Source organism: Scaptodrosophila lebanonensis, unplaced genomic scaffold (assembly GCF_003285725.1).
Source record: "Scaptodrosophila lebanonensis strain 11010-0011.00,11010-0021.00 unplaced genomic scaffold, SlebRS2 tig00001410-arrow-pilon, whole genome shotgun sequence".
NCBI classification, from domain to species: Eukaryota; Metazoa; Arthropoda; class Insecta; order Diptera; family Drosophilidae; genus Scaptodrosophila; species Scaptodrosophila lebanonensis.
The window spans coordinates 2,180,496-2,207,108 of record NW_022060738.1 but is presented as its reverse complement, the minus strand read 5'-3'; the positions used below and the strand labels follow the sequence as shown (position 1 = coordinate 2,207,108).

The 26,613-nt window shown below is 37.8% G+C and overlaps 3 protein-coding genes across 6 annotated transcripts; all 3 read left to right on the top strand.

Annotated features, from left to right (window-relative positions):
* The first annotated feature begins 1,449 nt into the window (after positions 1-1,449).
* LOC115630744 (pancreatic triacylglycerol lipase-like) lies at positions 1,450-2,175 on the top strand. The gene has a single exon (XM_030527397.1). It carries the CDS (start codon positions 1,450-1,452, stop codon positions 2,173-2,175), a length of 726 nt encoding a protein of 241 aa, XP_030383257.1.
* Positions 2,176-7,220: 5,045 nt separating this feature from the next.
* Positions 7,221-26,178, top strand: LOC115630792 (lipase 3-like). 4 transcript variants are annotated; one of them, XM_030527447.1, is made up of 5 exons: positions 7,221-11,079; positions 23,911-24,139; positions 24,209-24,386; positions 24,445-24,806; positions 25,515-26,178. In XM_030527447.1, the coding sequence occupies exons 1-5, from the start codon at positions 11,051-11,053 to the stop codon at positions 26,067-26,069; spliced, it is 1,353 nt and encodes a 450-aa protein (XP_030383307.1). In that variant the 5' UTR covers positions 7,221-11,050; the 3' UTR covers positions 26,070-26,178. The 4 variants fall into 4 exon arrangements, with proteins under 4 accessions (XP_030383307.1, XP_030383308.1, XP_030383310.1 ...); XM_030527448.1 differs by having other exon boundaries at positions 7,221-11,492; XM_030527450.1 differs by lacking the exon at positions 7,221-11,079 and adding an exon at positions 20,186-20,212.
* LOC115630793 (phospholipase A1 VesT1.02-like) lies at positions 14,612-15,952 on the top strand. The gene is made up of 2 exons (XM_030527451.1): positions 14,612-14,668; positions 14,727-15,952. Exons 1-2 carry the CDS (start codon positions 14,629-14,631, stop codon positions 15,776-15,778), a joined length of 1,092 nt encoding a protein of 363 aa, XP_030383311.1. The 5' UTR covers positions 14,612-14,628; the 3' UTR covers positions 15,779-15,952.
* Positions 26,179-26,613: the final 435 nt, after the last annotated feature.

Below are 26,613 nucleotides of genomic sequence, written 5' to 3'. Positions count from 1 at the left end.
TACATTTACATCACGTACCTATGCGTGTTTATATGCGTGTATGTATGCAGCAAAAAGTTGAACCAAAGCAGTAACAACAACAACAGCTGCGGGCAGCGCTGCCGACAGAGCTGCAGGCAGCGCATTAGCAGCGATTTTACTTATGGCTATAACTTTCTTCAGAATTGACCTATCATGATGAAATTTTACCTACCAAAATTGATTTCAAAATTCCGAGAATTACGGAAGTTATAAGAAAAAACACGAATTGCGGGGGAGTGGGGGGGGGGGGGGGGGTGCATCGAAAAAAAAACTCAAACTTGTACTTTCTCGGTCTTAGGAGAATATGGAAACCAAGTTTGGTTATTCTAGCTCTTATACTTTCTGAGATCCTTGCGTTCATACTGACAGACGGACAGACAGACGGACAGACGGACGGACGGACAAGGCTATATCGACTCGGCTTCTCATCCTGATCAAGAATATATATACTTTGTGGGGTCTGCCACGCCTCCTTCTGTGTGTTACATACATGCGCACAAAACTAGTATAGCCTTTCACCCTTTGGGTACAGGCTATAAAAATTTATGTGCAGTACAAGCTGAAATATTGGACGAAATTAAGGCAGCATTCTTTGAACCTATTCAGTTGAGCGGCAGTGTACATATAGCTAAATAATCCTTGAACATATGTATTTGATAAATTGAATTGATCATTTACTGCAATCAAATATGAAGCAAAATCCAATTTTAAAATCATTCGAAATTTGGTAGCAGTAGTTCCGACAGTGCCAGTGGTTTCGGGTGTGAGTCACCTTTGAAAAACCAGAAGCTGCACCCGGAAAAGGGTCGCTTTAGTGCCCCATAGATGGGTGACTGCGTTAGTTAGTTCAAATTTTATGACAATCGTATGGATAGCTGCCGAGCTATTGCACACTGCTGAGGCACCGCGCTTTTTCGATGTCTTTATTACTTGTAAGTCGATAGTTTTTAGATTTTCTCTATTTTACTGTCCGGCTTGCTCGACTGCAGCATTCTCTCTTGCTGCTTTTTCACTTCTCCCGTATGTTTTACAAAAGTTAATCTGCTGTTACTTTACTACTTACCTCAAGAATGCATGACGTCTTCTTTCGTTTTCCGCCAATTAAGTTATAAATGTTTTAGTAACGAACCTATTGCATGGCATTTATTTCCAATGAAGTTGTCTAAAAGCCCTCACATGAAAGTCTTTGCCGTTTTCCTCACATTTCTAGTTGTAGGTAAGTCATCTTGCGGCCCGAAAAAAAAACAGTGTTGACTGTAGCCTTTGATTCTAGGGATTGCAGAAAAGGGTACGCCGATCCGAAAAAATGGTGAGAATGGTTGGTTCATTCTCCAACGTAAGAACCAAATCAAATGGTCACCTAAGCCTGCTGCGTTGAGTTTTCTGCGTGCGCAGGACGTTGATAAAACTTTGGAAAATAACAAAGTAATGTTTTATCTGTACACGAAGCTGAACCCTGGCAAAGGACAACGGATTGAGCCCACAAAGGAATCGATGGCGCAATCAAAATTTGACAGAAAGGTGGAGACACGAATTGTAATTCATGGCTGCAATCAGAATCACGAGGACCAAAAGATATATAGAGTCGCCAGCGCCTGGTTGTCCAGAGGGGAGTATAATGTGATTATCGTTAACTGGGGTTCGGGCCGTTTAGTTTACATACCAAGTGCGGCGGCTGCGCCTGCCATGGGTAAAAAGATTGCGGAAATGATCAATTTTCTGAGCACGGATTATGGCCTTAAGTTGCAAAACCTAACGGTAATTGGATACAGCTTAGGCGCCCATATCGCGGGATTTGCTGGCAAATTTGTCGAGGGTGGTCGCATTCGCACCATTGTCGGCTTAGATCCCTCCTTTGCGCTATTCAACGATGTGGACGAGAACCATCGTCTATCTATTAAGGATGCCTTGTATGTGGAGATAATGCACACAAATGCCGGATTCTTAGGCATTGCGGAGCCTATTGGTCATGCAGATTTCTATCCCAATGGAGGATTATCACAGCCAGAGTGCGATCATGAATGTGCCCATCAAAGATCGCTGGAATACTATGCTGAGGCTGTGGCTAAAGAATGTTTTGGCTCAGTCCGATGTCCCAACTATACCGAAGCTTTGAGAAGAAAGTGTGGAGGAGTTCCAGGCAATGTGCTGTAACGCTTGCAGCAGCAACTGTTTTGTTAAATCAGTTTAATAGGCGAATATCGTAATTTTTCTTAGCGCCACCTCTTGGTCGTATGATGGAAAGGCGCAAGCAGGTCAATAGGGTAACTCCTTGCTTAACAGGTGCAAGTGTCACTTTCGCCGAAAATGGCTACTTTCACCTCGCTGACCTACCGCCTCTGTAAAAAGGTTCCCGCCTGGTCCAAGGCGTCAGATGCTTTCTTTTTCTGGTGATACTTGGCCGAGATCAGACGTGTGCAAATTGCAGTTCAAAGTTTTTTTTATATCCGAGTCGAAGAAAAATTTTAAAGTCGCCAAAAAGAGCGTATCCAGATTGGTTTTATAAAAATAAAAAAAAATAAAAAAAAATAAAACAAAGGCCCACACAAAGGCCAGTGATAATATTGAGCTATTTTCGCCGGATGCCAGCCCTTGATCGTATTGGAGGGTTTCTGAAACCGAAGAGCAGTCCATTGCATTGGCATTTGCAATAAACGGCAGCCGCCAGCAGCATTAAAATTCTAAAAGACGAAATCACTCAAGTTTTGGACCCTATGTTCGACGCAGCAGAACTACCGCAGGCGATCGTCCGACCCACCTGAGTGCAACTCAGTCTTCTATCGTACGCGAAGCAGCTACCAGCGCCGTCGTATCCACGCTGCTAAATTTTACCCGCGTCGGCTTCATTGTTGTGTTTGGTTTAAATAAAAAGGTTGAGTGCAGCTAAGACGTGTGGCCCTGAGCAAAGGGAAAAGGCAGTAGTGGCTAAATTTTTGGTTGTTGGAAAAAAAACGATATAATGGCCAGCCAGAATCAACTTCTCCATAGGTTAAATTTTCATTATATTTATATTTAAAGTTCTATTTAGTCATACAGTTTTTTTTTACTGTTAATCTTGGTTCAGACCATTTATATTACATTGGTCGATGTCATTAATTTTACTTTGTGTAGGCATAGGGAAACACATGGCCGAATTTTAATTATTAGTTTATCTTGGTTCTCGAAATCCGAAGAGAGGCCGTATCTTCGAATATTGAAGAGGAAGAGGAGTACCGTTTTTTTTGTATGTTTTGTTGAGTGTTTTCTTTCGAGTGAGTTTTTTTTGAGTACAGCAAAAGAAAAAGAAACGAAATTCTGTTTTGTGTCCACACAGATGGTTGGATTGTATTCCCATCATCTAAGATTTTCCTTTTCAGCAGCGGTCTCATCGGGAAAGTACTTTCAGCGATGGATAACGCCAAGTAAGTTATTTTTTTTGCAAATTATTTTTTTTGTTATTATTTTTTTTGCGAATCACGTAACAAAAAAAAAAACTCAACTAAAGAGGCAAAACTCAGAACATATAGTTTCATTACTTAGCTTAACTGATTCAATTCTTTTTTCTTGCATCATTTTTCTACTGCCATTTTGTTTCCATGCCGAAAGTTTTTTTCTAATTTAATAATTCATAAGAATGTATATTTTTCATTTTGGTTATACCTTTATAAATCATTTTTGAATTCTATTTATTTTTCATATTCATTTTTTTTATTACCTTTTATCTATATATTTTAAGCATTCATATACATACACATTTAATTTCATTTATATTATACCTATTTAATTGTTATTTATAATTGGTTGTCATGCACTTCTTATTTTTCCACGTTCGTTTTTTTTTGTGAATAAATTATATTTTATAATGTTTTAACTTAACTTCTTTTGATCAATGCTAGTCATGCCGCCCCTGTAGGTCTCCCGGAAATTTTAGGGGTCATTCTAATAGTTAGTCCTTATTTTTTTGGTAAGGAATGACCATGGTAGGGAGGGCAGTTCACCTCAATAACACCTGAGGGTCGCAGTTCACCTCATTAACACCTGAGGGTCGCAATTTTCGTTTTATGTTTGTTTTCCCTCTTACTATCCTGTGTGTGTATTACCGCAACTTTTCCGCTTGTCTGCACGCATCTTTTTTTTAAAGAAATATATATGTATAGGCAAACCATAGGCGAGAAGCAAGATCACCACCCCACTTGCCGACGAGCCAGAGCCGGAAAAATTTCGCGTGCGCTCTCACCTATGCCCACCATCTAGCCTGGATTATATACGTAACCCGTTACAGTTATGAATTATAATATACAATAATATTATTTAAAATGGCGCCCAACGTGGGGCATACTTTATCTAGACCTTTATAAATTTTTTCTAGAACTCACATTCAGATAAAGAAGCCCATAATCTCATAGAGGCTCACATACACACAATGTTCTTTTCTTTATTTTCATTTTCAATTTTCCTAAATTATAGCAGTAACATTGGGTTGGAGACACTTTGTAGTTCAGCTACCTATCTTCTGTCTTTTCAACCACGGTTGGTGTTGCCGCTAAAATTTATTCTTCCTATGAGTTATTTGATCCCTCATTTAGACGCATAGGATACGCAGGTATTTAAATTTCCAGTAGTTGAATACCTGACCACGGCTGAAAGTAGGAGAAAGTAATTCAGAAAGCTTTTCTATTTGAACAAATTTCCTTTGAGTTTTAATTTTGCTATTCAAGACGCATAGGATATGCAGATGACTTTGTTATTAGTAACGAATCAACTGACCACGGCTGAAAGGCGAAAGAAAAGACTCAAAACAAATCTATAGGTAAACTTTATTTGTAGTTTAAATGCATAGGATTTTGCAGTGTGATTTTCTTTTATAAGAATTCCTCTGACCACATTTAAATTATTTAATAAATCAAAAACCAAATCTTTTCCTTTAAAAAAAAAAAAAAAAATATTTCAATATGTAAGTTGCTTTGGATGACAAATTGAGTTGATAAATGTTATCACCATTTGGCCACAGCTTACTCATGTTGTTGTTGTTGCGCGAAAAATAAGAAAGAAAAAAAACGGACAGGTCTACCGCAATTGATTCTATTGGATCAGCTGTGGACGATTGTAATGACTTGTCGCCGCCAGCATCAAACGTAATATTTTACTTTTTCTTTTCGACGCAAACGTAAACAAATCTGCTAATTTGCTGATAAGGGATTCATGCAGGGAGCATTGACTAAGCAAAAGATCAATTTATGTTTATGCTTTTTGTTCTTCTTGATATTTATTTGTTGATTTACAAGTACCGCAATAGTTTTTATTGTTTACACGTTTTACTTTAGGTCTTAGCATAATTATTATTTGTTTAGAATTACACTCATTTCGCTCAGGTTGTGTTTGCAGTTTCGTTCGCATACAGAGAGCAGTTGAAGAGATTAGCGAATAGCGGCTCCAAGGGTTATTGACCTTGCCCTTGAAATTGCTTAGATCAGCTGTTTTGTATTTCTGTTATTTTTTTTTGCTCTTAATAAGTTCTGTTGTTTATCATGGGTGTCGATCATTCGGATGAGGAGGCAGGCACAAATGCCCAATCTACAACACAGTGTCATATATGTAAAAAGAGCATAGCAGCAACGACTGGCTACACGACTACTTGTGGCCATGAATTTCATAAAAAGTGCATTATGGCTCATGCACGCACATCAAATACTTGCCCATTCTGTGTAGCTGTTTGTTTCAAAAGCCAACCAGACACAATAGCGCAGAATACCAGGCAACAAGTCAGATTACACGAAACGTATGCAACTCAAGACGACATACCGGGTACTAGTAGATCAGCAGAACAACGGAATAGCACGAATTCCCAAGAAAATTCTATCGTTCCTATAGTGGCTCAGGCAGTTCGAGCCATGCAAAATGACCTTTTTAGCCAATTGTCAGCTCAAATAGCTCAGTCGATACGGACCAACATAGCAGAACAGATGAGTTCTTTAGTGGCTCAGACCCAAAACCAGGCTCAAAATACTCGTAGAAATAATAATGAGCAAGAGGCGCAACGCAGTCAGCGCGAGTCAATGTCTGTGGTATTTCCTACTGGAACACCAACTTCGCACAGCGATTTAACGTATCGTCCAGATAAAGTTGGTCATATTCTGAATAGTTGGAAGTTACGCTTCAATGGAAATCCGGAGGGCATTAGTGTCGATAATTTTATATATAGAGCTGAGGCAATGACACACCAAACTCTAGAGGGAAATTTTGCACTTCTTTGTTCTAATGCCAGTTTGCTTTTTGAAGGAAAGGCACGAGAATTTTATTGGCGGTTCCATCGAACTACTCCTTTGGCAAGGTGGGACTTACTTTGTAACGCACTTCGAAAACAATATCGAGATTCGCGTACAGATGTAGACATTCGAGAGGCTATCAGGGATCGAAAGCAGCGGGAAAAAGAAAATTTCGATTCATTTTATGACGCAATAGTTCAGCTAATGGATAGTTTAGAAAGTCCTATGCCTGAAGAGATTGTTGTCGAAACACTACGTCGAAACTTAAGGCCCGAAATAAGGCACGAATTATTAAACATTCAAATAAATTCGGTTAGCCGCCTGCGTGAAATTTGTCGCCGTCGCGAAGCGTTTTTAAAAGACGTAAAGCGAGATTATAGCTATCAAAAAACAGTTCCTTTTAGAAAGCAAGTTTCTGAGCTGGTAGAGGATAGTGAAACTGAGGATGCCGCAGAATTTTCTGACATGGAGAGCGAAGGCGAAATTGGCGCAATGGCTCTAGTTTGTTGGAATTGTCGTAAAGAGGGGCATCGATATCAAGATTGTGAAGCTAAGCGTAGAGTTTTTTGTTATGGTTGTGGTGCTAAGAATACATATAAACCAACTTGCACCAAATGCTCAAAAAACTCGAGGTCGAACGCACCGGCTCGGCAGCACCCGTGTGTTCAGAGCAGCAAATTAACGAATGCCGAATAATTACCGATGAAAACACAAGTACAGCTAGTTCTACGTTGTCACTTTTGCATTGGCCGCAAAAGTACAAAAACTTTGTAGATATATTTAATTTTAAAAACTTAGGTAGAAGAAAATCAGTTTCTAGAAATGCAAAACGCATGCGCGCGTATTGGCAATCTGCAAAAACAATAAATGCCATTCGCTATAAAAATAATGATAAGCGCCCGTATGCTGAAGTTCGTATGCTGGATAGAATTGTGCTTGGATTAATGGACACTGGCGCAGCTATTAGTTGTGTAGGTGGTCGATTGGCAGAACAATTAATACGAAGTAGATTCAATTTCAAAAGAATTATAAGTTCAGCTTGTACCGCAGATGGAAAAAAACAAGAAATTGTAGGTCGTTTTAAAACTGCAATAAAATACAAAAACGAGACGAAAGATATAGAGTTGCATATTATTCCTTCCTTAAGTCAGGATCTGTACCTTGGAATCGATTTTTGGACAACGTTCAATCTTTTGCCACCGGACAGAGAAATTTCCGAACTGTCATCAGATTCTCACAACTTATTGGGTTTACAAAAGGAAAGCCTTCAGGCAGTAATTGACAAATTTCCTTCATTTGTAGTTTCTGGTCTTGGCAAGACTTCGCTCATATCGCACATAATTGACGTTGGTGATGCAAAACCAATTAAACAGCGTCATTTTCCTATTTCTCCGGCACAAGAAAAACTTCTATATGCGGAGATTGATCGCATGCTTGAGCAAGGAGTTATAGAAGAGTCAGACAGTGCTTGGTCTTCGCCAGTTGTGTTGGTACAAAAGCCAGGAAAATTTCGTATTTGTTTGGATAGCAGAAAAGTCAATGCTGTATCGCGAAAAGACGCGTATCCGCTTCCACAAATTGATGGCATTTTAAGCCGTTTGCCAAAAGCAATGTTTATATCAAGTCTAGATTTGAAAGATGCCTACTGGCAAATTCCGTTAGATGTTTCGTCGCGAGATAAAACAGCATTTACGATACCGGGTAGGCCGCTTTACCAGTATAAAGTCATGCCATTTGGTTTGACCAATGCTGCCGCAACAATGACTCGTCTAATGGATAAAGTTATTCCACCATCGCTCAGAAATGAGGTATTTGTTTATTTGGACGACTTGTTAATTGTGTCGAATAGTTTTGAGTCGCACTTAAAGGTTTTGACTCAAGTTGCTGAGCGAATCAAATCTGCTGGTTTAACACTAAACGTAGAAAAGAGCAAATTTTGCATGCGCTCGGTTAAATATTTAGGACATATTATAGGTGAAGGTGTCATTCGTACAGACCCAGAAAAAATTTCAGCAATGACAGATTTTCCAATTCCTCGTACACTCAAAGCTCTAAGGAGTTTCTTGGGAATGGTTGGATGGTACCGCAAGTTTATTAGCAATTTTGCCGCAATATCTGCTCCACTTACAGATCTGTTAAAGCCCAGACAGAAATTTATTATGACTCCAGAGGGTGAACAATCATTTGTAAAATTAAAGCAGTTGCTTTGCTTAGCACCAGTGCTACGCAGTCCCGATTTCAGCAAGCCTTTCTTTATACACTGTGACGCTAGCAAAACTGGAGTCGGAGGTGTCTTGGTTCAAAAGACTGAAGATGGAGATGAATATCCCATAGCTTTTGTTTCGAAAAAACTTAACAAGGCTCAAAAAAATTATACTGTAACTGAGCAAGAATGTTTAGCAGCTTTAGTATGCATTAAGCGTTTTCGTGCTTATGTTGAAGGTCACGAATTCACGGTGATAACCGATCATGCGTCCTTAAAGTGGCTCATGTCACAACAAGACTTACATTCTCGTCTTGCTCGATGGGCACTAAAACTTCAAGGTTTTAGATTTAAAATTGAACATCGAAGCGGTAGATTGAATATTGTTCCAGATGCTTTGTCTAGGGTGCACGATGACGAAATAGCTGCGATAGAGGCCAGTAATGGTTTGTTAGTCGACTTGGAATCTAAATTTTTTAAGTCCGATGACTATACTGAGCTCATGGAACGCGTTAAGGCAAATGCAGACAAATTACCCGATGTTAAAGTGGTTGAAAATTTTGTGTACCGTAGATCAGACCATGCAACGGGAGACCAGTTGCATGATTCTTTTGGTTGGAAGTTATGGATTCCTAAGGAATTAGTTTCAGAGGTTTTGAAAAACGCACATGACCACCCGTTAGCTTCTCACGGTGGAGTGCATAAAACTTTGGAAAGGATACGAAGGTATTATTATTGGCCAGGCTTAGTGAACGATGTGAAATGTTACATAAATTCTTGCGAAACATGTAAAACGACTAAAGCGCCAAATACAGTTCAGCGTCCGCCAATTGGAAAGTCCCCAGAATCACAGAGATTCTTTCAAAGGTTGTATATTGATTTCTTAGGCCCGTACCCGCGTTCTCGTAGTGGAAATATTGGTATTTTTATTGTTATGGACCACTACACCAAGTTTGTTTTTCTTAAATCAGTGAAAAAACTGACTGCAGATGTTGTCGTGAAATATATGCAACAGGAGCTTTTCCACACATTTGGAGTTCCAGAGACAGTTGTTTCAGACAATGGTTCGCAATTTAAGGCTGAAGCTTTTCAAAAGTTGCTTCGGGACAATCAAGTTGTTCATACATTGACAGCTGTATATTCGCCACAGGCTAATGCGTCCGAGCGTGTAAATCGCTCAATTATTGCTGCTATTCGTTCTTATATAAGGCCAGATCAAAAAGACTGGGACGAGCATTTGAGCAGTATAAGTTGTGCTTTAAGGTCAGCAGTTCATTCCGGAATTGGTGCTACTCCATATTATATGGTGTTCGGTCAACAATTTTTAAATTCGGGTTCAACCTACAAATTGTTGAGACACTTAAAATTGCTAGAAGATAAAGCAGCTGTTTATAGCAAGGAAGATTCTCTCGAACTTATACGAAGCAAAGCATGCGAGGTAATGCGAAAACAAAATGAGAAAAATGAGCGCAATTACAATTTACGCTCAAGAGCAGTTTCGTATAGGGTAGGTCAGGAAATTTACCGGAGAAATTTTCGACAGAGTAATTTTCAAGCTGGCTATAACTCAAAATTGGGACCTGCCTATATCAAAGCCCGTGTTCGACGTAAAATTGGCAATTGCTATTACGAGCTGGAGGATCTCCAGGGTCGATTTGTTGGCAAATATCACGCAAAAGACTTAAAGCAATAGCTGCTTCAAGCTTAGGTGTGATCAGCCTTGATGTTTTTTTTAAAAAAACCACCAAGTCTGATTTTGGTGGGGGGCATTTGTAACGCTTGCAGCAGCAACTGTTTTGTTAAATCAGTTTAATAGGCGAATATCGTAATTTTTCTTAGCGCCACCTCTTGGTCGTATGATGGAAAGGCGCAAGCAGGTCAATAGGGTAACTCCTTGCTTAACAGGTGCAAGTGTCACTTTCGCCGAAAATGGCTACTTTCACCTCGCTGACCTACCGCCTCTGTAAAAAGGTTCCCGCCTGGTCCAAGGCGTCAGATGCTTTCTTTTTCTGGTGATACTTGGCCGAGATCAGACGTGTGCAAATTGCAGTTCAAAGTTTTTTTTATATCCGAGTCGAAGAAAAATTTTAAAGTCGCCAAAAAGAGCGTATCCAGATTGGTTTTATAAAAATAAAAAAAAATAAAAAAAAATAAAACAAAGGCCCACACAAAGGCCAGTGATAATATTGAGCTATTTTCGCCGGATGCCAGCCCTTGATCGTATTGGAGGGTTTCTGAAACCGAAGAGCAGTCCATTGCATTGGCATTTGCAATAAACGGCAGCCGCCAGCAGCATTAAAATTCTAAAAGACGAAATCACTCAAGTTTTGGACCCTATGTTCGACGCAGCAGAACTACCGCAGGCGATCGTCCGACCCACCTGAGTGCAACTCAGTCTTCTATCGTACGCGAAGCAGCTACCAGCGCCGTCGTATCCACGCTGCTAAATTTTACCCGCGTCGGCTTCATTGTTGTGTTTGGTTTAAATAAAAAGGTTGAGTGCAGCTAAGACGTGTGGCCCTGAGCAAAGGGAAAAGGCAGTAGTGGCTAAATTTTTGGTTGTTGGAAAAAAAACGATATAATGGCCAGCCAGAATCAACTTCTCCATAGGTTAAATTTTCATTATATTTATATTTAAAGTTCTATTTAGTCATACAGTTTTTTTTTACTGTTAATCTTGGTTCAGACCATTTATATTACATTGGTCGATGTCATTAATTTTACTTTGTGTAGGCATAGGGAAACACATGGCCGAATTTTAATTATTAGTTTATCTTGGTTCTCGAAATCCGAAGAGAGGCCGTATCTTCGAATATTGAAGAGGAAGAGGAGTACCGTTTTTTTTGTATGTTTTGTTGAGTGTTTTCTTTCGAGTGAGTTTTTTTTGAGTACAGCAAAAGAAAAAGAAACGAAATTCTGTTTTGTGTCCACACAGATGGTTGGATTGTATTCCCATCATCTAAGATTTTCCTTTTCAGCAGCGGTCTCATCGGGAAAGTACTTTCAGCGATGGATAACGCCAAGTAAGTTATTTTTTTTGCAAATTATTTTTTTTGTTATTATTTTTTTTGCGAATCACGTAACAAAAAAAAAAACTCAACTAAAGAGGCAAAACTCAGAACATATAGTTTCATTACTTAGCTTAACTGATTCAATTCTTTTTTCTTGCATCATTTTTCTACTGCCATTTTGTTTCCATGCCGAAAGTTTTTTTCTAATTTAATAATTCATAAGAATGTATATTTTTCATTTTGGTTATACCTTTATAAATCATTTTTGAATTCTATTTATTTTTCATATTCATTTTTTTTATTACCTTTTATCTATATATTTTAAGCATTCATATACATACACATTTAATTTCATTTATATTATACCTATTTAATTGTTATTTATAATTGGTTGTCATGCACTTCTTATTTTTCCACGTTCGTTTTTTTTTGTGAATAAATTATATTTTATAATGTTTTAACTTAACTTCTTTTGATCAATGCTAGTCATGCCGCCCCTGTAGGTCTCCCGGAAATTTTAGGGGTCATTCTAATAGTTAGTCCTTATTTTTTTGGTAAGGAATGACCATGGTAGGGAGGGCAGTTCACCTCAATAACACCTGAGGGTCGCAGTTCACCTCATTAACACCTGAGGGTCGCAATTTTCGTTTTATGTTTGTTTTCCCTCTTACTATCCTGTGTGTGTATTACCGCAACTTTTCCGCTTGTCTGCACGCATCTTTTTTTTAAAGAAATATATATGTATAGGCAAACCATAGGCGAGAAGCAAGATCACCACCCCACTTGCCGACGAGCCAGAGCCGGAAAAATTTCGCGTGCGCTCTCACCTATGCCCACCATCTAGCCTGGATTATATACGTAACCCGTTACAGTGCGAATGGGTGCCGTTAGCAACGATATAACACCTAGAGGTGTTTTTGTTGTGCAGGTGAGGATGAAAAAGCCGTATGGAAAACGCTGCACTAAGAAAAACGGAGCCGAAAACGTAACTAATCGATTGTCTCGCTGATTAGGGTAAACTTTTGGCACGTTTGTAACAAAAATGTAAAAGCTACCACAACACCTTCACTTTCACTTCCAAACTAGTAATATGCAATTTGTATTTCTATCATTAGCGCTTCTAGTAAAAGGTGATCTACCGTAGAGCTCTTAAGTTCGGGTTTTCCTTCAGTCTTGTATAATTTTAGTTATATTTATAGCGCAGTCGTCCCATGAGAAACGAGTTCATGGTGTGAATGGTTGGTACATTCCTCAATTTAATGGCAGTTTTAATTGGATGTACAGGACTGAAGTATTCTCTCTATTATCAAAGTATGAGCTGATCGAGAGGCGTTCAACACAAGAGAAAGAAAGCTTTCATTTATACACACCACAAAATCCCGATATCCCGCAGCATATCAAAATCAAGACAGAATCGATTCAGAAGTCCATGTTCAAGGACTCATTTCAAACACGATTTGTCATCCATGGTTGGAATCAAAAGCACACCAGCAATGGTATGATACAAATCGTAAAAGCGTGGTTAGCCCAAGGCGACTACAATGTGATCGTTGTAGACTGGCAGCAGGCTAGAACTGTAAATTATCTTGCCAGTGCTGCAGCTGTGTCCAAGGTTGGCAAAAGTGTTGGAGCCATGATCCAGCACTTGCAAGATTTCCACGGCCTACAATTGAATAAGTTGATTGTTATTGGCTTCAGTCTTGGCGCTCATGTGGCAGGTCATGCTGGCAAGACCGTTGGCAAAGGCCGGGTTCGACAGATCACCGGCTTGGATCCCGCCATGCCGGTCTTCAACTTCAGAAGTAAAAATGGTCGCTTGTCCATAGATGATGCCTCATATGTTGAGATAATTCACACAAACGGTGGCTTCCTCGGCTTTAAGGAACCTCTTGGCCATGCAGACTATTATCCCAATGGCGGAAGTTCGCAGCCAAGTTGCGACCGTATCTGCTCTCATCGTTCCGCAATTCTTTACTATGCTGAGGCAGTTGGCTTTAACTGCTTTGCCGCACTCCTGTGCAAGGATTTGAAGAGTGCTTTGCAAAAAAATTGCAGCGACAGACCCAGTGCTGTGCGCATGGGCTACTTGGCAAAAGGTCTAGATGATTCCTCAATTTTCTATGTGCCCATAAAAAAAGAGCGGCCATATGGGGTGCTCTGTAATGAGCAGAATAAAGTACAGAGAATGAACAAGCAATAAAAATAGGATGAGCCTTAAGAAGTAAATAATAAGTAACTGACAAAAATGTTTGGAAATAAAGTGAATGCACAATTTTTATAATTATACTCTGTACATGACATGTACAGACAGAAGGAGGCGTGTCAGCCCCCACAAAGCACGTACTATATATGTATATATTCTAGATCAGCATGACAAGACGAGTCGATCTATGTCTGTCTGTCCGTCCGTATGAACACGTGGATCTCAGAGACTATAAGAGATAGAGAGACAACATTTTGCACAAAGATCCCTTCATATCCCTCTCTCCACTTGTTTATTATTAATTTTTTCAGCATTCAGGAAAGTATAGATAGCGAAGACGTTAGATGTTAAATTTATTGCTTTGATAACCTGAAACTGTATTTCAAATGTATATAAAATGTATTTCAAACCAAACTGACGGTTTATTTTAGGTCTTTATTTGTGCAGTTGTAATTCTATATGAAATACTACTCGTATTCCAGACCTAATTATTATAAAACGGTTCTGCGATAATATGCAGTAGCCAGTTGCTTCGCTAAATACATATCATATCAAGAAAAGTCTACACTTTAGTAATCCTAAAAATTAATTCTTTTGATCTGATATTTTCCCCCTTTTGTGGGCTGAATTTTCGTTCTACACTAAACAACACATTTAAAACTAAATTAACTTTTCAAAGAAACATATTGGACTATATAGTACAATAAATAAAAAATAAGGTTAAATAAAGAATTATGCCATTTATAGGAGATTTGGCAACCAATAAACCTAATTATTTAAAAAGTATTCTGAAAACCATTGAACCCCTCTCGTGACAAGAGATCAGTAATCATATAATCAATCAGGCTGGAATATAAAATGTTGCGCTACTTAGATGCGCTTATTCTAATGTACATGAAATTCTTTAGCAAACATTCATCGTTTTGGGTTGCAAAGTAGGTCACTATGAAAGCTTTAGCACTTCTGTTGGCATTACTAGCTTTGGGTAAGTCGCTATAGAACTCTTATAACAAAACCCCGTATTGTTGATTTCCTAATTAAAGTGACGACACAGTCGGCTAATGGAAGGCGAATCAATGGTAAGAACGGTTGGTACATTCCACACGCTAATGGCAGCTTTATTTGGATGAGCATGGGTAGAGTTAACAAGAAAATGGAGCTATATCGAACTATTAAACCACGTGCGGATAGCAAAAGCATATCGTACAAGTTATATACTAGATCACAAATCCAGGATCTTAGACCTATAAAAGCATCCATTAAGAAAACTGATTATGATAGTGCATTGGAAACTCGCATTATTATCCATGGATGGAATCAGAACTATTTGACACCCCGTGTTGCCGCGATGGCCAAGGCTTGGGTATCTAAACGGAACTACAATGTTATTGTTGTAGACTGGAGGGACTCGGAATCAATGCTGTACTTTCCGAGTGTGCTTGCCGTGCCGGGCGTTGGTAAAAGGATTGCAAAAATGATAATGTTTTTAAGCAACAACTTTCAACTTAATTTGAAAAACTTGACTATAATTGGCAACAGTCTGGGTGCTCAAGTGGCGGGTTTCGTCGGAAAAGCTCTCGGAAATGGTCGGGTCCGCAACATAGTCGCCTTAGACGCCGCTGCTCCCCTCTTCGATGAAGATAATGAAAACGACCGAATTAGTGCGCAGGACGCCGCGTATGTCGAGGGGATTCACACCAATGCAGGCCATTATGGGCTAGTCAAACCATTTGGCCACTCAGACTTTTATCCAAATGGAGGAGAAATACAGCCAAATACTAAGGACAAGGCTTTATCTCATAATCGAGCCGTTGATTACTACGTTGAGGCTGTTCGAAATGATTGTTATTCTACGGTATTATGCAAAAGCCTTATAGGTGCCCTCGAAAAAAGTTGTGGAAAGAAACGCAGTAAGGTACGAATGGGATCCATAAGCAATGACCTGCATATAAGAGGAATCTATTACGTACCCGTGAATGCCAAAGAGCCATATGGAGAGCTATGTTCTACGAAAACAATTAAAATTAAACGAAAAAAGAGTAGGATAGCAAAGAAGCTCCAGAAACGGAAGAGAAATAAAAGGCGAAGAAATTAATATAATTGTGTAAGCCACATTGACTTCGAATATCTGTAGAAATATGAATGGAATGCTAATTTGCCATATTAGTTTTTTTTTATAAATTATTGTATTCAAATTAATTAGATACAAAAAATGCATATATAATTTATGTACGTCTATAAATATACTTTTCTTTAATTTACAAATCTATCCATACTTGGTTTTTACAAGTAATTATGTTTCGTTTATTTTTAAGTTTTTTCGACTTTGAAGCATTATATTACTCACAAACAAACAATGAAATCGTTCCTCTTTATAATATTAAAATCACTAAGCTAAGCTTAGTATAGTTGAATTATAGTCCCACCCTCTTCTTCTTATCTATATACAATAATTCTCACCTTTACAGTAATACTATATCCCTAGTTACAGCAGTCATCTAGGTAGATAGCTTCTGGCGCAACAGGTCTTTTATAAATAAATAAAAAGGCATGTGCTATCAATTGAGTTTCCCTCCCCTTCCCTTCAATACTGTCCACATTTCGAATACGCATAATTTGTATACAATTATCTACTTTTATTTCAAATTTTCATATCTAAATCGGTCAATTCTAAGGAGAGTTATTCACTCCAGTATTACGCCCACAAGCTGCAGCATCAAGTTCGCTCCTCTTCTTCCTTTGCTTCTATTAGAGGCGCATATAACATAAATTTCACTGTCGTGTTTGCTTGTAGCGTTCTCTCTTGTGTCTTAGTACTTGTATAGTACTTAAGCATGCATACAAGTATTTCTATGCTTTTTCATTTGTGAGTGACACACCTAGTACTAAGTATTTGAAATATATCGAACAATTGCCCTTCGCATTGAACAATGTTTCTGGATCGCGTTATTTACAATGTGGTCATTGCGTTGGGAAATGCAAATAGCCCAGGCGCACATCCAAAAACCACTTGGCTGCAAAATGGCATAGAATTTCGCATTTTTAATTTCGCTCATGGGACTGACATTCCGCAAGCCACAACTGCTGCCAAACAGAGGCGCATCCAAAGGGGAGTGGCTGATCATGTTTTTGTTGCTGTTGCTGCTGCTGCAGCTAGTGGACCGCAAAACTCAATTACATAACCAAAAAGTTGCAAAGCTTGGAGAATTGATTTGCTCGCAAAAGTTTTATTGACAAACACCGAGCTCAGCTATTGTTTGTGGAATGGGCGGACCGCCGACTGATAAAATGCAACGCATTTTGTTGACAATTGCTGACATTTTTGCGACCAACAACAACAATAACAAGAACAATAGCATATTGACGGCATTTCCTTTGTTAGACAGATTGTTTTTGGTTTCCAATTCGCTTACAATTCGCTTGAGCCTTTCCAAGCTTAACAACTTTAAGTAACCGTTGATGGACTTGAATAGTCAATCAGCCGAGAGGTGCTCTCGAACAATTAGAAAGGACGTTGACGTTTACGTTCTAAAGAAGGCATTTCAAAATTGATATTTTGAAGATGATATTTTAAAGATGGCATTCCAAAATTGGCATTATAAAGATGATATTCTAAAGACGATATTCTAAGGATGCCATTGCATAGCTTGCCGGACTGTCTAATAAACCTTCCCCAGCCACGTTAGTAATTTTCCAGCTTTGAACCTTTAATTATATTTTATCTTTTATTATTTAAGAATTTTAATTTATCATTATTTTAATTTTATATACTTGTTTTTGGATTTTAATTGCAGTTTCTTCATTTCCATTTCTTTTTTGTTGGGAATCGGGGAATAGCATATTATTATTATATTTTTGTAGTTTCTTAGGCTTATTTGTTCCTCGGTTTTATTTGGGAGATGCCAGTATGATTATTGATTAATGATTATGTGTCGAAAATATTATATACTATATTATAACATTCTAGCTCGATTTTACTTCAAAGCCATTGTGTGCATTGATTGAAATATTCTTTTATTTAACCAAGTTTTTGCCCAAAAGATTGGTTAGCCATAATACAAAAATTATTTTGCTTCTAAGTATGTACAAGTATAATAACATCTAGTTTCTTCAACAAACAACAGGAAGCAAATCAATTTTAATAGTCTTTGTTGAATTTTAGTCAATAAAACAATAAATAATAAAGTCATAAAAAAAGGCACTTTGTGTTTTAAATTTGACAAAATTTCTCTTCAAATTATTTGTTTTCTCGACCGAAGCTTTATTGTGAATAAATCGGTATAAACCAAAAGCTATGTAGCCCAGTGCTAAACATAACAAACGATTCAAATTTTTGTCAATCAGCTGGGAGCAACAATTCGGAAAACAATAAAATGTTTATAAACATGCTTGAAGTAAGCTGTGCCAACAAATCTGGTTGTTGTTATTGTTGTTGTTATATTGTTGCCTGCACAGCAAACAAGTTTTTGCTTTATGTTGCTGACATTGCAAATGAATAGACATACGAGTACATATGTACATACAAGTATGTGCGTATGTGTATGTAGGTAAGTATTTATACAGTGTATGAATGTATGTGTATTTGTGCGTTGAGTGTGTGGCTATCAGCACCTAATTTTGGTCGGCAGCTACAACAACGATAACAAGTTGTGTACACAGACGCATAAATTTATGCAGCATGCTCAGTTAATGAACTACTTATTGTCTCTTGTATTTGCATAGTGTATATCAGTATGTGTGTGTTTGTGTGTGTGTGTGTGTGAGTTGGAGTTTTGGTCAAATGCAAAATAAGCTACATACACATAATAATAATTGAATAACACTCCTCCGTCTCTCTGATGAACCGACCATTGACTTGGGCATCAGAGTCGGGTCGGTCCGCAGTTGAACTTCATCTGCTCTGTGCAGTGGTCAGGCCTTGATTGTCAAATGTTTGACCGCATATTATTTCATTTGTTTACCCGATTTGCCAGTTGAGAGTGCTTGCGTATGGCTGTGAATAGAAATTTCTAAAATTAATTTGTGTCGTTTGTGTAAATATTAGTGGCAATTGTACGACTGATACTTATCACGCCTCATGCCGATAGCCGGCCACGAAATTATCATAAATTAACAACAATAACACACATAAACGCTGTGACTGTTTTAATTGCACTTTGTACACAAAATAATTCCATTATAATTATTACTATTTTTCTGTTTTTACCAACGGTGAGTAATTTATTCGCTTGATCGGGTTTCAGGTGAATGAGTAAAGCCATCGAAGGAAAGGGGAAGTGCCGCTTATAATTAGCAACCAAATGTGATATAAATGGGAACACAATATTGTTAGTTCAGGCACACGCTTACTATTCTACTCTATACCTAAATATTTTCTAAATATTTTCTATCCGAAGGGTTAATAGGTATACTAAAAAGTGAATACGCCAAATTCATATAACAAGTGTTATAAGTACCAACATATTTATGATTAGCATGACGAGGCGAATCGATATAGACATGTTAATCTGTCCGTATGACCGGAGATAACTTCTGAACCGTAAAAGCTAGCAACACGGAACTTGTATGTACACTTGTCAAACCATATATAGCCCCATTATTTGATATAGTTGTTATAGAACTCAAATAGGATATTTTTTAAATTTATAAAAAAATCTTTAAACTTTTTCTTTTTAAGAAATCTTGAATAAATCTGAGTTTTATTAATGATTATCGGAATCTGTTAACTATATCATATAGCTGTCATAGTAATCATTGGTATTTTAAACGAAAGACTGTAGCGGGGAAAATGGTGGTTTAGGGTATTAAAGAGTCGGGAAGGCATCACTTTACCTTTCTATGTGTAATTTTTTATTACTCTTAGGTGGTTCTCGTTTTCCCTTATCAAGCATTGCTGATATTTTTTGTAGTATTCGTCACTTTTCGAAGTGCAATTCGAGAATTTTTGTTAAAGCTTTTGAAAAATTGGGTTGCAATCAACCGAAATGAGAAACAAGAAAGGAATGCTAAAGTCGAGTGAGCTGAACTCTTAAATACCCTGTACCTCCTACCAAAAAGAAAAATATGAAAAAAAAAACACAAACTCGATCTGCCTTGGGCTTAGGGGAACCTGAATGCCAAGTTTGGAGATCGTGGCGCTCTTATAGACAGACAGACGGATGGTCGGACAGGCGGTCGGACGGACGGACGGATAGACGAACATAGCTATATCGACTCGACTTGCCATCCTGATCAATAATATATACACTTTGTGGGGTCTGCCACGCCTCCTTCTGTGTGTTACATACATTCGAACAAAACTAATATACCCTTTTACCCTTTGGGTAGTGTTGAAAATGATCCAAATATATAAATTATATACGGAACTGATGTCGGTAAAACTACTTGTTTACTTTTTTAAAAATATTGTTGTTGTTGAAATAGTGTTGAACTTGACTCAAAAAGTACACTAAATTGTGAAATATTTACATATATAGCTTTATCAGCTTAATTAACAATTCAGCTTTCAAAAGGCGTTGCAGAAAAAAAGGTATACAAAATTAATTACATTTTTTTTTTTAATTTCCATATTTTAATTAAAAATTACTAACCAATCTTAACAAATTTGGCTTCAGTTGAATTGGACAATTAATCATTCATTTACTTTAATTGCATTGTTCGGCCCAACCCATATACATTGTATAAACTTTGGACTTTTCAGCCTCTCCTAAAATTCGTTTCAATTGTAACTTTGCAGCACATTTTGGGACAATTATAAATAAAGTACTAGTGTACAGTTCATTTAAATGAATGCCTCTAATGTATTGTATAAATGGGATTGTTTTTTCGAAATGTATTTTACATTTCCTTATGGCAGATATTTCAATTTTAATTTGAACCCAAAATATTCAAATATGACTTAAATGTATTGATCATATCATACAATAAACAACATTTATATATAAATCATACTTGTATATATTTGATCGCGAAAATACTGTCTAATTTCTGACTATACATTTGTGCTCTTAGCTCCATCTTGATTTCTCCAGATTTATATACATTTATTCGATCTCAATAAAACTGGTAAACTGTTTACATATCCCAAGTATTCATTTAACACGCTATAACACGTTTTTTCATTCACTATGATCGGTTCAGTAACTTAGACGCATATTAAATTGTTTACACATATATCTTATTTTTGCTTCAATGATACTAAAAAAAAGGTTTACGGTACTCTGAACGTGCTACTTGTGAGACTAGTTTCTTTCCGCTGAAGGGAATTAAAAAATGAAAAATCACCCAAACACTTTTGTTTAGTTTTCGTGTTTCATCAAGCTTGGACTTTGTATTGCCAACAAATTTGTACAAAAATAATTGAATAAGCTTATTGATGACATGGCCAAAGCGGCAGCAAGTATACATTTTTTGATATAAAGAAAAGGTAATCAAATATTTTATGACTATTGACTATTGGGTCAACCAGCGGGGGTGCGAAGGGCGTGAAAATCATGCTTGACACATCAATAAAGTAAACATCAGCAATATGTGGTTATATTTTGTTAATACCGTGTGAGAATCCGGAGGCACTTATTAAGTATGCGCCCCTTAGCCCTGAGAATATATTAAATGGCCATAAAATTAAAATCAGCAGCGCTAAGCTGACCTTTGTAAGTCATATACTTGTAGGTACTATACTATGTGTGAAAATATAACATAACGAATGCAGTCAGAACGTAGTAGCAATACAAGATTAATTAACATTTTTTGCGTCACAAATAAATTTGAAACTTTTGGCTCAGTCAGTCATCATTTAAATGTCGTCGTCGCAGCACTTTGTGACGAGCAAAGTAAACAATTTTTATACAATATTATAATATTATACATACATACATGTACACACACACTCCTATATTGACAAACTTGTAAATTGACTTGGCAACATGTTGACAAGTGTCGTGAAATGTTGCCAGGGGGATGGGCTGGGGCTGGGGACAAAGTTTGGTGTTTCGTGTTCGCGTGTTTGCCGGTTTCTCAGCTTCGCGTTTCGGTTTCAGTTGCCGCTTATTTTGCAAACTAGGGAGGTCGCCTCGCATTGAACTTGTGAAACAGTTATCCGTATACACATACATAGTTATTTACATACTTAGTTACAGTTGCCCAAGTAGCGGTGGTCGGTCGCCACTCACGTGCGTCACATCGTTAATCAAGCGTGCTGATAATAAGATGCGTAGTGCGTATGCAAAAACAAAAACAAATCAAAACCAAGTCAAAGTCAAGTGTGAAGCTGTGCCGCGCTCAGAGCACAAACATAAATACATACAATACTTGTATAACTGTAAGTGGGTTGCACTAAAAGTTTGCTGAAAACAAACACTAAGGCATAGTGGAGGCTTGTGAAGTTGCAGTTGCATCCCCACAGAGCTATAGTTCTATAGTTGTTTATCAGCACTTTTACAAACGTTTGTCTAAAAATACAACAAAATAATGTGTAGAGTTTGATTTAGCGAGGGCAAGATTAAAATTTTTGCTTCAGTTGATATGTTGATTATTGTTGCGGCCATAAGCGCATTTAATTAATTAATTTGAATTTAAACAATAGCCAACTGCCAATTATTGTAACTAGTATTAATACCATTGTGAATTATCCATTTTCCATACTGAATTAATCAATGAATGAATTGTTATCTCTTATCGATTAGCAATTAGATACATATAAGAAGAAGCTTTAGAATGTATGTTTTCTAATTTGAGCGTGCAACGCGTGCAGTCATTTAAATGAAGAGAAAAAAGGATCCAAATACAGCGGAGCAGCTTTCAATAATTCTACGGGGATTAGTTTCACAACTAGCTGAAGATTTGGGACGAAACAATTATGATATTTTAGAAATTCCTAAAAGAGGAAATTCAGACGATAGCCTTAAATGGGGAATTTTGTTATGCAATAAAATCTTATGACTTATTAAAAAAAAACATTACAAAGTTCAATGAAATAAAATTACAAGTCATTGCTTACTAGTACCGTCTACAACGAGCTTCCCAAACACTTGCTGAGTAATCACCCAACCAAATTAAAAGTAATTATTTATAGAATTGACGCATTCTAGTCGTAGAAAAGTTACCTTTTAGTAATTAGGTATGTTACCGCTTCCTAATTCCACCAATTTATGCGTAATTTCCATTGCTGAATTATCAAGGATAAAAAAACAACGAACATTGATTTAACAATTACTTTTAAAAAGTGTCAACTTTTATAGATACTATAGATATTATAGAAAAGATTATTATTGTAATTTGAACAAATTCTCTGCCTCACAAGTTATCATTTCTTATGTTTTTCGTAACATATATTTATTTGTTAAATAGAGAAGCTATATTAAAAATATTTGAATCATTTTATGAAAGGGGCATTATCAATTACAATTCCGCATAAATGCATCGAATTCTCAAATGAGAGCAAGCCTTAGACAAATCTTTTATGTTTTTCTATATATTGACAGTCCCATTAGTCGACACAAATAAAATGTTTGATTAATAATAATTAAAGACTTGTGGTTGCAACGAATTGAATCATTTGTTTTACTTATTCATATATATTTTTACTTTGATTCTAATTGATTTAGAGGTGTGCAGATATCGTATAATTCCCAAAAGTAACACTGCAATACACAAACTACAAACAACTAACTGATTTTAATGTTATATGTATACATATTTCCTTGTATAGCATAGTCAATTGCCATTAACAAATGCGTTATATTTTCAGCCGAGTTTGTAAAATACACACAACATTGCTTATTGCTTTAGTTTTAAGTTCCATTATTTCTATTATTTATTTATCGAAAACTCTTCGGGTAACCTTCGTTCTCAGAGGCTAAGCTGAGAAAGGCGTGTACGAGTATGTGTCTTATCAGACATCGGCGAAAAGCAGGCCAAGCGGGGTTATCAGCAAAGCTGAATAATACAATATTTGTTTGTGTTTTATATTTAAAAATTGCTCGCTGATTAATTCAATTGAAAGTAATACACATATACTATGTATATATATATATATATACTTGTATGTATGTATATGTGAATGTCTCTATGTATTTACAGCGCTTCGTTTTTCAAGTCCACTGAAAAGTCTCTTTGTCAGAGTCCGATCATAGCAGCGAAACAGTCAACATTTGTGCCTTGCCTTGAACGGAACGATAGATTGGATTAAAGCTTGATATTTCTTTGCTTTTTTTGTTGTCTCTGTAGAATGTCACACTTGAAGACTTTGTTGTTGTGTGCACTGTGCCTGTGCATGGCGCAGGGCAGATGCGAGGCTTTACTGTCGTTTCGATTCAGTAACATTGATATCTTCAATATATTTGGCGGCGGAGGTAATGAGTTTGGACAGCGCTCGGGTCGAACGAGCGCCACAGACAGGCCAGTGTTGGAAAACGATGTGGATCCGAATATTGTGGAGGATTCGTTTCTAGATACGGTAAGGCAGTTCCATTGGCGAGAGTTGGAAAGCTTCTAACAATAACTGCACTTCATTTCTATATTGCAGTACGGTCTGATCCATAAGTATGGCTATCCGGCTGAGAAGCATACAGTGGACACTCCTGATGGCTATATCTTGACGGTACATCGCATTGCCCGGCCGGGTGCCACACCCGTACTGCTAGTGCACGGTCTCTTGGATAGCTCAGCCACTTGGGTCATTATGGGTCCGAACAAGGGCTTGGGTGAGTTTTTAGTTCATTAACAAAGAATGGCAATTCCAACTTAATTTTTGTTTCTCAGCTTATTTGCTTTATGATCAGGGCTACGATGTTTGGATGGCAAATGTGCGCGGCAATACCTATAGTCGTCATCATAAGAAATACTCCACATCCCATGGCAAATTTTGGGACTTTACTTTCCATGAAATGGGAAAATATGACATTCCAGCTACAATCGATTATGTCCTCAGCACGACAAATGTGACGAAGCTGCATTATATTGGACATTCTCAGGGCACTGTGGTGTTTTGGATAATGGGCAGCGAGCGTCCGGAATATATGGATAAAATCATACTCATGCAGGCCTTGGCTCCGGTCGCCTTTCTAAAGCATTGCGAAAGTCCGGTGGTGAACTTCTTATCCACATTCCAGGATCCCATGAGCGTAAGTCCTTAAGTCGTTATTGGAATAAGAGTAGAATAAGTGATTGCCTAAAATTGTACCTAAGAGGAAGTATTAGTCGCAAATGAAGCTGAAGTTCGTAACGGCCTCCCGAACCTTTCACAAATGTGCCAAGGCAGGCAATAAGAGAACAAGCTCAAGAGGATTGACTTCATAAGCGATAACAACCAGTTTAGGTTTCTTCTGTTCCTATCCCTTCTTCAAGAGCTGCTTCTACCCCAGTGCCAACTCAGGGAGGTATTTTTCCAAGAGATTAAATAGCTCACAGTTTTAAGGCCTTTTTTGGCCAAAATTTTTGACCGATGCCAATGTGTAAGTCTGGCTTCTTTATTTAATATAAATTCAAGATATTACTTCACAATATGTACTTTTAAGTTATAAAATCAGCAAAGCTAAAAGTTAAAAATAAAATAAACTTGTGCAGCCTGGATATTAGGTTAGTCCACCTACTCAGTTTGATGAATGTGGGTTCAGCCATCTTCGAAATCCAGGCGTTCATCCAGGGAGACCTCGTGCTCATTGGGAATATATATACATCTTCTTTTTCCACACGTTTCACAAACCTAATATACCCTTTTTACGCTTCAAGTACAGGTTATAGAAATTAGGTATAACTTCTTACATATTTTTGGACGATTTTAGAGAATTTTTACTTATGCGCCATTGGTTTGGATATCTTTCAATTTCCAGTTGCTGCTTAAGCTTATCGGCGTGCACGAGTTTCTGCCCAAAAACGAGTTCATCACCATGTTCAATCAAATCATCTGCGATGAGACAACCCTCACCAAGGAGATCTGTTCCAATGTGATATTCCTGACCACCGGCTTCGACAAGTCGCAGTTGAATGAGACGATGTTGCCGGTAATTGTGGGCCACGATCCCGCTGGCGCTTCCACCAAGCAGATGCAACATTTTGGCCAGCTTAAGCGCTCGGGCGCCTTTCGGCAGTTCGACTATGGCTGGCTAAGGAATCAATGGCGTTACGATTCTATAACGCCACCAGCCTACAAGCTGGAGAACGTGAAGGCCAAGGTGGCTTTGTACTACTCTAAAAACGATTGGCTAGCTGCGCCGGCGGATGTGGAGACGCTGTACCGCAAGTTGCCCAACGTGGTCTCCAAGTATTTGGTCGACTATAGCCGATTCAATCATCTGGACTTCATTTGGGCCGTGGACGCTCGGGAGCTGTTGTGGGAGCGCGTCTTCCATGCCATGAGAAAACATGAGCGAAAAACGGAGGAGTAGAGTAGTCTAAGTGCATCCTCTCTTCGTAAACTTACAGTATGTACTGCACATGTGCAACAAATTAGCTAAGAGTCTTATTTATCGTAGAATAAATTTTTATAAATACGTATACTATAATTTACCATAATTACTCCCTAGTCGCATTCCGGCCATTCAAACATCTGATCTTAACGTGTACAGACAAGTTTTTCCACTTTCTCCCATTGTTTTTCCGCAGGTAGGGGCTGGAGAACATGTAACCTGTTTGTTCTGTGCTAATTAATTTTATTGACAATTTAATATGACACGTTTCGCTTGCAACTTGCAATTTTTTTTTGCATATCAATTAGCGTTCGCGTGCACAGACATTCCCAGACTTGTGCCCATCGGGGTTCTCGTAGCTATCAAATATAGTCGCTGAGCACGTTCCCAGATCAGTACCAGAAGATCGCGCGTTGTGTACGCTTCTAGTCGCCTCAAACAAATGAAAATAAAACACGCCTAATTTTAAGCAAATGTTCCGTTTAATGGAAAATGGAAAAATTTCCTTTAAAAAATGTGTAAT

Coding starts and splice junctions, on each gene's coding strand:
- LOC115630744 (XM_030527397.1), top strand. CDS start 1,450: ATGTTTTATCTGTACACGAAGCTGAACCCTGGCAAAGGACAACGGATT.
- LOC115630793 (XM_030527451.1), top strand. CDS start 14,629: ATGAAAGCTTTAGCACTTCTGTTGGCATTACTAGCTTTGG. Junction 14,669..14,726: donor GTTGGCATTACTAGCTTTGG/GTAAGTCGCTAT, acceptor TCCTAATTAAAG/TGACGACACAGTCGGCTAAT.
- LOC115630792 (XM_030527447.1), top strand. CDS start 11,051: ATGGCCAGCCAGAATCAACTTCTCCATAG. Junction 11,080..23,910: donor CAGAATCAACTTCTCCATAG/GTTAAATTTTCA, acceptor TTGTCTCTGTAG/AATGTCACACTTGAAGACTT. Junction 24,807..25,514: donor CATTCCAGGATCCCATGAGC/GTAAGTCCTTAA, acceptor TTCAATTTCCAG/TTGCTGCTTAAGCTTATCGG.